Here is a 14,664-nt window from a genome sequence, read left to right as displayed (position 1 = left end):
AAGCCAAGAAAACAAGATCTTCATAATAATGCTTAAAAGAATTCATATAAAAAAGTTTAAACATGAAAATTTACTTGGCATCATAAACTGACAATATCTTCAGCTGGAAAATGCAAGTTGATAAGGTCATAAAAAATAAATTAACAGCTTCATCTCTTGAACAGAATAAAATCTTATCTCTCTGAGGAACAAGAAAAAGATATTCTACAGTGCCTTCATTAAGCCACATCTAGAATACTGATGTTATTTTTGGGTAATGGTGATACAGAAAATCAAGATGGGCTATTGGAAGAGAACAGATAGGGTTACTCTTCTTGTAGATGCACCATCAAGCAGTCTTGTTAAAACCCTTGGAAGATTCCATTTCAACATAGGGATTACTAGTCTTCAAATCCTATTCACTGCCATTTTTTTAGTAATGATGTAAAATTTAATTCTAATGATTAGTATACATTTTACAGTAATTATAGATCAGTTATCTAGCAGAGTAGCTTTGTTGTCCAAGATAATCCAAGTTGTAAATTGTATATCATTTACATATAATTGTATGGTCCAACTGAGTTTCTTCTTTAAATAAAATTATTATTATTGTTATTATTATTAGAATAGTCCTAATTCAAAGTTCAGTTGTTTGCGCATCTCTACAGGTCATCAGAATAATTACATCAATGTGACATCAAGATTGTGTCAAGACTATCAAAATTCTTTATCCAGCAGTCCAAGAGTGAAACATTCAGCAGGTCACGTCTTTTTGTTTAACATAAATTATGAAATAAGTTTTGATTGTTGTATGGCTCAACAAAAGTCTCACTGTATCATTGCAGGGCAAGTAGAACACCCTGTATATGGTATAAGTATAGTTACCTTCTTGGAATGTCATTGTTATGGTTACCTTCTCCACCTTCTGGGTCTGCACCATTAAGCCTTTCTTTTTCTTGCACTAAAAAACACAATATCTTTTGTCACTATTCTGGAAGACATTAAGAGTCTAAATTAATGAGTGGTACTTACTTGCTGGGAGGGGTGTTTATCTGGTCACTTATGCTTTTTTTGCACCAGAATATTATACATTTTTTTACAGTGGATAATTGTCATTCTGTGTAAATCTCTACATTAATCACTACAGTAAAACCTGCCCTGAGAGATCAGTTTCTTTTTGCCAACCCAAGTGTTCTCTTGTGAGCTAATTTACCATTTTTATTAATGGGCAACTGCATATCATAAGAAGTTTTCTGGGAAAAACATCATGTCAATTTTACCATCTGTTTAGGCGAAGCAGTGATACAATTTTCAAGATGACTGACATGGTGGCCATGTTGGATGTTGAATCAGCATAGTATTCATTTTGGGCTAACTACAGACCATATGAAGTATTTGCTGAAAACTTGCTGTTGATATAACCTTCCATTCAGAAGAAGTACCAATAACAAGCTTTTCAAGATGTTCTTTGACAGGCACCATTTTCTTTTCATAACAGAAGTAACTTAGTGAAAACCCTGTGTCAATACTGCCATCCAGTTAGGAGAATTAGCAATAGAAATGTCAAGGTAACCATCATAGCAGTCATGTTAGACATCAGCTCAGCACCAGATTTAGTATGTGTCATCTTTAAGTGAAAGCACTATGTTAATATGACCATTCATTCAGAAGAAGTAGCCATATCAAGACTTAGAATGGTTGCTATTAGATGAATGAGGGGTACCAATTTCATCTAGAGCCAACTAGATCTTGGTTTGATTGTGTTTATAAAGTTTCATGGCAATCATCTTGATTGTATAGGCAGCATAGCAAACTTGAACTAATGTGTAAACAATGGACAACAGGCTACGGCACAAGCTCTTCTGGTCTTTGACCAGTAGAGCTACAAACAGAAAATTTAATACATTACCATGGTATGCCCTTCCTCGGCTGCGCTTGATGAAGCAGACGATAATGAGAATCAGAATGAGAACAGCAATGGCTACCATCATCCCTATGAACCAACCTGCTGTGACAAAACCAGCTTCTGCAACAGGACCTAAAATTGAACAGAAAAAGACGAAATACAGTAATGATGCAACAATGGTGTCAGAAGTGGGATCTTTGGATTAATATCAACTAAGATCTGCTAGTACAGCACAATATATAGGTCATGATGGTCTTTGAGGGTGTATTACTAACATGCACACTGAGATGCATCCAGTTATCAAGATTCTTGATTCTAACATCAAGTCACCACTCCGGTGGCCTAGTAGTTAGAGCACCCACCATGGATGCAAGAGGTCATGGGTTCGATCCCCGGCCGAGTCATACAGAGACTTACAAAAATGGTACTAACAGCTGCCTCGCTTGGCATTCAGCATTAAGAGGTTAGTGCTAGGACTGGTCGGCCTGGTGTCAGTATAACAGGACTGGGTGGGACATCATGCTACATGTCTGGGGCATGATGCCCCAGTGCTAGATAATCACTATAAACTTCCACATTGCAGACATCATAGCGATATGACTGAAAAATTGTTAAAGCTACCTTAAAAATCCAAATCACATATAACAACATGTCAGTAAAGTGTAAAATATAGCACATATTGACCTACTTCTGCAATACAGGAATAATGCTCATCAAGAAGTTTCCCTTCACCAAGTGCCATGATTCTAAATAGTATTGTATGTGTATAGGACCGAAAAAAAAGTCATGAGCTAAAATCGAAAACAAAATAAGCTTGTAAGATGTGAAATGTAGGTCATAGAGACCCTGTGATACAGGTGTGGTACTAATTAATAAGATGTATATAACCATTTAGTTGAATGATTCAATCATGAGCAGTTAAGATACAAGTTTAACCATTGTCAGTGAAGTATGAAATGTGGGTCATAGTTACCTATTTTGTGATGAGGGCATAGTGCTCATCAAACTGAATCCTGTCACCAAGTTTCATGATTCCAGGAGGCAAAAACCTATGTGGTTATGAATTAAAAGCCAAATCTCAACTTATTCCAGTAAAATGTAGGTCACATTCACTTGCTGTAGGGTGAAGCATTGGCTGACATGAATGCAATCATCTAGTGTCATGATTCTATTATGAACAGAGCTAAGTCACAAAATGCAAGTCAGTGTAGCATAAAAGCTGGGACAGAATGACCTATTTTGGGATGAGGATGTTGTAGTCACCAAATTTCATGATTTCAGGTATAACAGTATGCATGCAGGGTACAGAAAACCTGAGTTAAATGCAAGATCTTAACCAAGATGTAATATGCGAGTACAAATTGGCCCCCTTAGCACCTTCACAAGGTGCAGATGCTATGAGACACACTCCAAAACTGTTCCCTAGGACCTGTGAAGAAGGAATGGTTGATAAGCAATGCGGCTGTAGGACTCAAGTTACTAAAATAGTTCTTATAGTAAACCTATTAAAGCACTTTGATATTAAAAAATTCAATAACTTTAAATATTTGAGTGTTCATGGTCAAACCTATATTTATCAGAATAGATGCATCTGGATGACAGCTTCTATATAGAGAAAACTATATGAGCCGTGGCATTTTGTGGATCGAGGTGTGTTTGAAACGTGCTGTCAATTCTGCACCAAAAAGTCAGGTGCTAATTTCAGTAATGAGTGTTCCAAACTTAAGTCTGTTAAAAAACTAGAATTCAATTATATAACGATGTTTATTTTGTTTCAGTTACAACTAGGATAAGCTCTCCAAAGATTCTTTTTACACAAAAATATCAGTATCAACCAATCCTGGCCTGACAAACCCATATATACTCAATTTCATCTTCACACATATGACTGGTTCCCATTCTTTACCATACAATTAGTACTGTAAGTCACACACACCACCATACTTGTATGTGTGCATTATGTTCATGCCAGGGGTAGAACAATAGTTGAAATAGCAAATACATTAAACAAATTTTTGTCAGCAATAGCCTTCAGAATGAGGGAAACCATTGTAAAAATTCCACCTGACACAAATTTTGTATCTCTGCAAGAAAAAGGTTTTGAAATTTTTTTAAACTACTGGAACAAGGAGATCAAGAGGTCTAGATAGTACCTGACCATGTCTCCAGATGGCTGCTGCAGATATAATACCTGACAGCATACCATACATATGTAACATAAGCATATCCACCTCAGTGTTTCCCAGGACATGGAAATTGGCAAATGTTAACCCCATTCACATGTTTGGTAGCAAAGATGACAGTAACTACAAACCTATGTCTATTGTACCAGCTCTGTCCAAACTACATGTAATTGAGAAACATTAATTTTTTTTATATACCTAACAAACTATAACTTAATTTATTAAAACACAATCATGGTTCACAAAAAACTACTGTGAGACAGCCTTGATCTCCATGCTAAATGGATGGATTACTGCCTTAGATCAAGCAAAATTAGTTGAATCCATACAAGTTGATCAAAGAGCTTTTGACCTTGACCTTGACCTTGTTCATCGTGATATTCTTATCAACAAATTTAACATTTATCAATGTGATAATTCAATGAATGATTGGATTACATCATATCTAACAATGAGAGAACAGTGTGTCACAAAAAATGGCAATTTTTCTAAAGAAGAACCAATTTTGTGTGGAGTACCACAGGGATCAATCCTAGGACCACTCTTGTTTCTCATTTTCATAAATGATCTGACACTGAAAATAGGAAAATGTATTTCATCTACTGACTTATATGCAGATGATACAACACTATCAGATTTCAAACAACTAAAATCAGATCTAAAGGTTTCCCTTCAGATAGCCTTATTTAGGATAGATTTATAGATAATAATAATAATAATAATAATAATAAAGACTTTATCTAGAGAAGGTAACTCAGTTAGTTACAGAACTAATCTACCTTGAGGCCTTCTGTTTGTTATGTGCAATATATACAGTATATACAGCATGATGTGAAGAATCTGGCTTGACACTTATAAATAATTAAGTGATTTTAAAAATCAAAGTATTAAGCCTGGAACACATGCACAGACATCTGTGAACACAAAAACATATATAAAATATAAAATATCATCCTGCTTTGAAAAATTCAACTGTGAAAATGACGCAAACTTACAAAAAAGCAGGCGGTATTTATTGTACTAGAACTGTTCAATTGTCAAAAGATTTTATCCATTTGAGACATCGATTATGAAAAGAAGAAATGCTAGGAGCCTGCCTTATGTCACTGAGAATGTTGTTCAGTACCAGTGGACGAGTATATTGAAAACTTTTTTAAACAATTCATTCTTTGGCCTTGGTATAATGTAATTTTTACTTCTTATGAACTTTAAATTTGGAGTACCATCAGCATCTCTTTGGTGAAAGATATTGCTTAGATAGAAAGGAATGGCTTTTCTGCATACTTTATACATCAATTTGGCCTTTCTAAGAAATATTCTTTCATGTATTGTTAAAATCTTTATATTATTCATTGTACCCTGGAAATTGTCTATATATTGATCAAGAATTAAATGTGATTTGGATTTTTAACGTAGCTTTAACAATTTTTCAGTCATATCACTATGATGTCTGCAGTGTAGCAGTTTACAGTGATGTCTAGCTCTGGGGCATCATGCCACAGACATGTAGCATGATGTCCCACCCAGTCACATTATCCTGACACCAGGCTAACCAGTCCTAACACTAGCCTCTTAATGCTGAGTGCCAAGCGAGGCAGCTGTTAGTACCATTTTTGTTAAGTCTTTGGTATGACTCAGCCAAGGATCAAAACCACTAGGCCACCAGAGCAGTCCCCTCTTTTGGAGTCTTAAAAGTGTTGTTATGTTTAAACTAGAGGTATTACCCCAAATTACATTATAATAGTCCAGATATGGCTGAATATAACTTTTATAAAAGATGACCCTATACTGAAGAGGAATGTATGTTTTGATTTTCCTCAGTAGCTAAAGATAAGAATTAACCTTTTTTTAAATGTGTTTAATGTGAAGAGACCAAGTAAGATTGTTATCTAAGAATACACCAAGAATTTCATCATGAGAGGTCACATTAAGGATCACATTGTCAAATAGAACCTGGAGTTTGTCGCTATCTAGACTTGCTCATTTTTGTTGTGTTGTAACTAGTAGAACTTTCGTTTTTCTGTATTTATGATCATACTGTTTTCCTTGCACCATACTTGAAGTCTGCTGAGAGCATCTTGTAAATTATTTTCAAGTACTGTTTTGGTTTTATCCATCTCAGACAATGTAGTATCATCTGCATAGAGGTCAGTGGAAGAAATTGAAGTTCCTATCTTAAGAGGTAAGTTGTTGATAAATAGAATGAATAACTGATGGTCCAAGGATAGAGCCCTGTCGTACTCCACAATTAATATTTTTACTTTGAGAAAGTTGACCATTTAAAGATACTTTTTTAACTCTATCGGTTAAGTAAGAAGTAAACCAGTTTAGGAAGTTTTCACTGCATTGATAGATATTTAGTTTTTCAAGCAAAATTTCATGGTCTACAAGATCAAAAGCTTTAGGAAAATCAACCATAATAGTGCCTACCATTTCTCCATGATCTAATGCTTTCAGCCATTTATCAATCAAAGATATAAGTGCAGTTTCACAGGAGTAATTCTGTCAAAAATCAGACTCATTGTCATGAGTACTGGTCAAATCATAAGTGTTCAAATAGGAGAGAAAAGAATCATGTATATGTTTTTCTAGTAATTTGGAGAGACAAGGAAGGATAGAGATGGGTCTGTAGTTATTTATATCATCTTTTGTTCCCACTTTATGCAATTATGTAACCTTGGCAGTTTTCCATGTTTGTGGAAATTTATTAGACCTAAAACTTTCATTTCAAATGAAAACTATACTCTCTACATTTGCAGGTGCAGCTGGTATGTATGGAAAAAGGCATGAAATTGGAAAATAACAACTTGAATCTTAAGTTGAATGAAATTTGCCTAGAAATGGTTACCCAAGACAAAATCATTGGGGTGATAGTTGACAACAATTTGCAATGGAATGATCATATTCAAGTCATATGTCATAGAATCAATTCATGTCTGTAGTTATTTAGCAGATAAGGCCATATATATCAACTAAACATAGGTTACTATATTACAAATGCAATACAGAACCATACCTAAAATACTGTAATGTTATCTGGGGAAATACTTCTGACAAGAATATTTACAAATTATTCTGCTTGCAAGAAAAGAGCTTGCTGACTCAGATGATGCTGAAAACATCCCTAATGAAATGAATGATATTAAAATGTTAACAGTATGTGAACAAATATTTTTGAGAAATGCTAGCCTTGTGCACATAGTTTTGAACAATATGGCTCCATTATATCTCAACTAACTATTTGATATATCTCACCTGACATACATTCATCTAAATGACAAATGTAGTGATAAGAAAGGTGCTTTGGGTTGACTAAAACTCGTGTAAGGATTTGGTACAAATTGGTAACTGTGTGACTTAAGCTGGACTAGATGGTCCATTGACATGTTTGGAATAAATGTAAAAGGTATTTGTGGTAGGACTCTACCTATCACATCTAGTATGATATTGCAAGGTAGTTTTGGAAGAAAACTTGTTTGATGATATTTTGCTTGTTTGTTTGTTTTTGTATTTATAAACTCTAGTAACAATAATTATACATAATGAAATTTAAGTTTCATTTGTATGTTTTCGAACTGATTGCTTATGTTGCAACCCAATAGAATACTGACAGAGCATGTGCTAAGAAACACACATACCAAGTTTGATCAATATTGGTAAAGCTGTTTTAATGAAGAAGTTGAAAATAGACATTCTATATGTATGCTAAGGAATCCACTCTATTGCTAGGGGAGCCACACCAAACACAGCTTTGATAAAGCATGTCCTAAAAACCACTCCTACCAAGTTGGATCGAAATTGGCTCAGATGTTGTAAAGAAGAAATTGAAAATAGGCTTTCCATCTGGTTGCTAAGGAAATCGTATAACTGCTTGGGGAGCCACCAGAAAAAAATATTTTGGTACAGCATATCCTAAGAAATATTCCTACCAAGTCTGATAAAAAATGGCTAGACTGTTCTAGAGAAAATGTTGCAAATAGTTTGTCTACATGGTTGCTATTGAAGACTCACTGTCCTAATGGAAACAACCCTGTACACAATATTGACATTGCATATCTTAACAAACAATCACACAAAGTTTGATTGAAACTGACCCAACCATTCAAAAGAAGTCAAAATATTTTTTTTTTTACCAGCTGCTAAGAAATCCACAATGTTGCTAGGGGAACAATCTAAGACAAGATGTGATAGATCATATTAAATTTGGCTTGACTGTTCTCAAGAAGTTGAAAACATGATTTCCATCAAGTTGTTATGGAAGCCACACCTCCTTTGCTATGTGACATAACTTTGATAGTGCAGGTCCTATCAAACAAACTTGCCAAATTTTATTGAAATTGAAAATGACTGAGCCATTTAGAAGTGTCTGAAAATATATTTTCTGCAAGGTTGCTATGGAAGCCAAACTCTTGCTAGGAAGCCACCCAAGGAAAAATAAAAATTACTGTGCATGTTCTGAGAAACATTCCTACTAAATCTTATCAAAACTGCCAAGCTGTCGTGGTGGAGAAGTCAAAAATTCCATTTTGGTTGCTCTGGAAACCACAACAGTGTTAGGGGTATCACCCCGAAGAAAATATTGGTAGAACATTTTGTAAGGAACATTCTTACCAAAACTGATCTAAATAAGCCCAGCATTTTTGAAAGAAGTCAAAAATTTCAATCTTTATGTGTGACAAATGACCAACACCAGACATAGGCCTAATCTATAAGCATGCTTGGCAACCTTACTTATAATGCAGTATACTTTACTGGCTAATTTGAACAGAATATGAGGAAACAATGTATATGTATCTGTATATGTATGCATATTTCTGGGGGTATATATATATATATATATATATATATATATATATATATATATATATATATATATATATATATATATATATATATATATATAATAGAATGATCAATCAGCATACCAGATAAACTTTAATATGTTCTTTTCCATTTCAAAATATATTAATGTATCAATATAATGTAACTGATTTTTGAACATGTTTAGATTTCATCTTTTTAATTACATATTACACTGTAATTAATTTAATCATTTACACATTTCACTTAACTGAAGGGCATTTTAGTGACATGATGTGCTTTGAATATTACAAGTGTACATCGATCTTGGGTTGATATTAATCCTGAGTTGGATTTTTATAGTTCTTGTTCCGAATCAAAAACATTATCAATTATGATGAACAGCTTAAAAATTAATCTCATTAGCTAATATCAGTATAATGGCCATCAATTCTGCCCTACCTTCCAATACCTGAGGAGACTAAAACAGTTCTCCAAAAATGAAGAGTAGCAATGTGCAAAGAGGCACATTGAGTGGTAATTATGGAAAATGGATCTTTCAGTAAAAAATCAAATGTTATAAATATATTAACATAATAATAAGTTCAGACTATATCTCAACCTCAATACTAGAGATGAAGTCTTTGTAACAAGCTTCATTTATCTCTCTGCATTATTTTTGGAGGAAGCAAATATTAGGATTTTGTAGAAAACATGGAAAAGACAGGCATGTGGACACAGATAATATTCCCTTCTACAGGACAGAGCAGAGGTATAGAACAAAAATTGTAATGCAACAGTAATTTTCAAATAATGTGTGATCATTAAAATTGTTCTTACTTGCTCCAGCTGTGATGACATCAGATTTAATGTCACTAGCAATTTTTTCGTGGCCATTGGATGCTACTATGCGGACCTCATATCTGGTGGCTGTTTGCAGTCCTGAGATGTTTGACCAGTGATAAAGTGTCTCATCGGGACCTTTCTTCCATTCACTTTCCCCTGGATAATGACATTTAACTGTTTATAAAGTGCACTTAACTGCAAATAGCACAGAACCAGACCAGTTGTTGTTGCATAATAAACTCACAGATCAGGGTCTATACTTTATTCATGAAATTACAGGTAACAATATAGACCCTAATCTGCCAGCATGATATTTTATTATTACTATCTCCCAGCAAAAGAATAAAGAAACATGGTGACCCATTTAATGGTTCATTACTGTATATAATTTCATTGGTCTGAATTTTTTTTATATTGTATGGAGAAAAAAAAACATTTTCTTGGGTACCTAGATTTGTGGTTTTTCCTGTCAAAGTTTGCATATTTGTTGTAGATATTTAATCTCATTTAAGTACTCCGTATAAATATCCAGAACAGAGAACAGAACAATCCTGACAACAAATGTGTTCAGTTCATGTGCTAAAACAATGCTACCACTTGTATGAGCACAAATCAAGCACCTGTCAAGATCGTCGACTTATACTTAAAATCAAAGGAAGCTGATGCAGCCAACAACATTAATCTAATTGGCTACTAAACTAGATATACATGATCTCTTTAAATTACTGTTCATAAAGTTCTACCATCAATTACTTTCTTACAATCCTGTCTTAACACAGCAGCTTAACTTAACTGGTAAAATTCAATTTAGATTTCCTCCAGTTTTGATAATGTCACCATTTCACATGAGAACTAAACATGTGACCAGCTGCTCCTTCTTCAATGTAATTAGCAAGCATTGTCAATCTTTTACGTGTGTTCAGAACCCATAAAAGTGCAAAGATGCTATATAAATTGAAAAACAATGGAATCACCCCTTTGTTTGAGCTGCATTGTATGAACAAACTTCAATCGCTAAATTTTATACCAAATAAAGACTACAGAGAAGACTTAAAATAATATTTCCACAAGTGGTATGCTAAATTGGTCATGGAGACCGTCAAGGAAAAGGAAGACATCACTAGTGACAATCAGTGTACAATATTAATGGACCTTAAAACCTCATCAAGCCAATTAAATTAGAATTGATAAATTGCAGCTCTTGCAAAAGCGTATGGAAGATTGGAACTAATTACCTGTGGTTTTGAGAATGATGGACTTGTTTGATTCAACAATTTCAGGATTATTTACTTGGCAAGCATTTGTGACTTGATGGACATGATGTTGATTCAGTGGTTTTATTTGAAAAAATCAGCAAAGTGTATGCTTCCATATTCTGCTGCAATTAGTGTATATAAATAGTGTTTAATTAGTGATAGTGTATTAAGCAATAGTATTTCACAGTCCACTGGGAGTAAGCATGCATGGAAATAAGAGGCATGCTTTCATGTGCCTTTTTTGACAAAAGTTTCACTTAAATGAAGAATTGGATCTGAATATGTATTTTATTTTTATCTAATTTTCATATATCAGTATCATAGATTATTCTTTTTCATTTTTGATGACACAAGTGTTTGAATATCTTAAGCTTTTTCTTGTTCTTCTCTCTATCCATTACTCATCTCACAACATACAGCTCTGTTGATATGTAGGAATGAAAACAGTCAGTCGCACAACATACAGCTCTGTTGATATGTATGTATGAAAACACAGTTAGTCTCACAACATACAGCTCTGTTGACATGTAGGAATGAAAACACAGTTCAGTCTCATAACATACAGCTCTGTTGATATGTAGGAATGAAAGCACAGTCAGCCTCACAACATACAGCTTTGTTGATATGTTTGTTGATATGTAGGTATGAAAACACGGTCAGAAAATGGGGGGGGGTACTTTGTTATATGTGGGTCATTTTTCATTGGGTCCATTTATTGATGGTGCAGGCTAGCAATGAAATCCAAGAAAATTGGTATCTAATGAAAATTAGTGAAACCACAGTATTTCAACTGGCTTCTCTGCCACCACAATGACAATACCATAAAACAATATTTAACCCCCCAAAACTCATGTGCAACCTCAAAGTCCCATAACTCTGACACACACCATTCTGATAGTTCTTTACTTAATTACCTCTCTTAGTCTACAATATTACACTCACCTAGATGTACTGTTTTATTATATCTTCTAATTTTTGTCCCATACTTCTAACATGGGACATAAATGAACAGTATCTATCCAGATACGTCATCATCAAGAAGTATACTTTGGCAATAAGGACTGAGTTTAGACAGTATGTTATCAACTGTTTACATCAAGACAATGTCCAATTTGCCTGATATATTTATGTTTGACATGAATGAAATTGTTAGTGATGTTTAATGAAGAGTATATTTTAATATATATTTATTTATATACCATATATACTTTCTTACAAGCTGAGTCCAAATGCAAACTGCAGAGGTCCAGATATATTTTATTTGTATATAATAAACAGGTTATTGTGTGTGAATTGTCAAATATCTCATACAGTTATCTATAATTACCATATACCTATAAATACCATATTACTTATTATCATATTACCTATAAATACCATATTACCTATAAACACCATATTACTTATAAATAATATATTAGCTATAAACACCATATTACCTATAAACAAAGACCCCAAAAATCACGTGAAGTACATGTATCAATTTATTTATAGATAGTTCCTGAAAAATGTCATCAATGGCCATATTTGTCGTATGCTGGCAGATTTACTGTTGACTTTATATGGTGTTTGGAAGATGAAATAAATTGATTGAATCTCAAGAAACTATTATAAAAACATACACACATAAACAGAGTGCAAATCATACTTTCTATTAGTATCTATATTTGTAATTTATAAATTGATTTTGTCTCAGTGTGCCGTGTTCAAAGTGGTCAATTACAAAAGTTGGACATATCGCATAAATGGAGAATGAATACTTTAGAAGAAAAAGTAAAAGTTATTCAACTTGACAACAATAGGCAGAGTTGAAGATTTCTTGCTGAAAATTTTTATTTTGGGAAGACTCAAATATACAACATCATAACAGGTTAGGAGAATATCCTGTGGCAGTGGGAATATGGAGTAAATGGAAAGATAATTGTTTGAAATGCCAAGCAATGTATGTACCAAGATTTAAATGACATGTTTGAATGGTTTTGCCATGTCAACAATACCCACTCACATTTCATGCTTAAGAATAAGAGCTATTAATGTATTTTAGCTTGAAATAAAATCAGTTCTTAAGACAAGAAGAACCTGTTAATAATTAGTGCTACTATTAAATGAAGATATTAAATGCTTTGAAGTTATTTATAGCTTTCTTACTACATACACATACTTGTCACAAATATAGTCCCCCTCTGGAAAGACCACCCATCTTATACAGCCACTTTCTTGGTGCAGAAGGGATGGCTGTATAAGAGGGGACCACTGTACCTATGAACAACATATTACCTATGAACACCATACTGCCTATAATTACTATATTATCTATAAATACCATCTTACCTATAAATACCATATTACCTATAATTACCATACAGTATTACATACAAATACCATATTACCTATAATTACTATACAGTATTATCTATAAATACCATATTACTTATTACTTATAAATACTATATTACCAATAAATACCATATTATCTATAAAATACTATATCCAAATGCACTAGAAGGAAGAAAATATAATCTTGTATCTCTAAATATGTATACATTATTTTATTTACGGATAATCAGCTGTTTGCAAATTATTAAACTGTGACCATTTTAGCATGGAAAGATGGACTGTCGTTCAGATGAACAAAGACCAATACAAATTATTAAACTGTGACCATTTTAGCATGGAAAGATGGACTGTCGTTCAGATGAACAAAGACCAATACAAATTATTAAACTGTGACCATTTTAGCATGGAAAGATGGACTGTCGCTCAGATGAACAAAGACCAATACAAAATTATACGTTCTTTTCTGCTGTCATGATGAAGGGCTGGACAAATCCACTTATTCAAGATAATGGACAAGCATTGTCATGCAGGCATTGGACATGTACATACTGTGTTTTGCTGTTTTTAATTCCTTCAAAAGCTTTTACTTTGCCACTGGTGCAATTCAATATACCTACATGGCGGCTTTTATAATTTTTAAAGGTAAGGTAATTAGTACTAAGCATTCTATTTGTCCTAAACAAGCTGTAAAGCTTGTTATATATTTGTCAAGTACTACAGTGGATCACTGTGTGTCTGCAATACTAAGTATCTCAAAAAGTATTAGAGAGAGGAACTGACCTGTTTTTCTATATTCAACATAATGAATGGATCCAACAGGTTCATTTGGTAGCGCCACCTTCCAGGATACATTCAGATATGTTTCAGCCGGAAAGATGTGAACTATTTCTGGTCTCTGAGGAGCTGCATGGATAAGACATTCAAAAAATAAGTGTAAATCACAACAAATTTATGAACCATATAAACTCACTTATGAGTCAAGTCTTACTGCAAACAACATAGACCTGATCTGCTATTGCACAATCTGCATGGACTTTGCCCTACTCATTACTCATAGCAAACTGTACATTCCCATATCTGCTAGCACATTATGCAATGGCAGAACTAGGTCTGTGCAGTTTGCAATGTGTTCAACTTGTAACTACAGATGCTATATGAAGTTTGAATAAAAGTCCCTTGAAGGGAGTGTTGCTCCACTGGATGAAAAAGAACTTCTTGGTCAAGTATACATTTTTTTAAAATTCCATGGTACACCTCTCTGCCATCAATCCTCATTCAGATACCTTGCATGCACACTTCAACAGTAATGTGGTGAAGATCTATTGGGCACACATTTAAAAAATGCCAAATAAAATAG

General features: G+C 33.7%; 1 protein-coding gene across 5 annotated transcripts in view; it reads right to left on the bottom strand.

Moving 5' to 3' along the window:
* LOC149789265 (neuroglian-like) overlaps window positions 1-14,664 on the bottom strand; it is a 237,891-nt gene that overhangs the window by 12,493 nt on the left and 210,734 nt on the right. For all 5 annotated transcript variants that reach the window (XM_089975441.1, XM_089975442.1, XM_089975440.1 and 2 more), the window contains 4 exons: window positions 14,088-14,210; window positions 9,709-9,870; window positions 1,889-2,017; window positions 865-940 (listed from right to left, as the gene is read on the bottom strand). In XM_089975441.1, the coding sequence (XP_089831567.1) occupies window positions 865-940; window positions 1,889-2,017; window positions 9,709-9,870; window positions 14,088-14,210 (490 nt within the window). The remainder of the gene's footprint in view (window positions 1-864; window positions 941-1,888; window positions 2,018-9,708; window positions 9,871-14,087; window positions 14,211-14,664) is intronic.

Source organism: Sinohyriopsis cumingii, chromosome 11 (assembly GCF_028554795.1).
Source record: "Sinohyriopsis cumingii isolate HCF-2022 chromosome 11, ASM2855479v2, whole genome shotgun sequence".
NCBI classification, from domain to species: domain Eukaryota; kingdom Metazoa; phylum Mollusca; class Bivalvia; order Unionida; family Unionidae; genus Sinohyriopsis; species Sinohyriopsis cumingii.
Note: the sequence above shows the minus strand (reverse complement) of the source record. Positions and strands in the feature narration are given on the sequence as shown.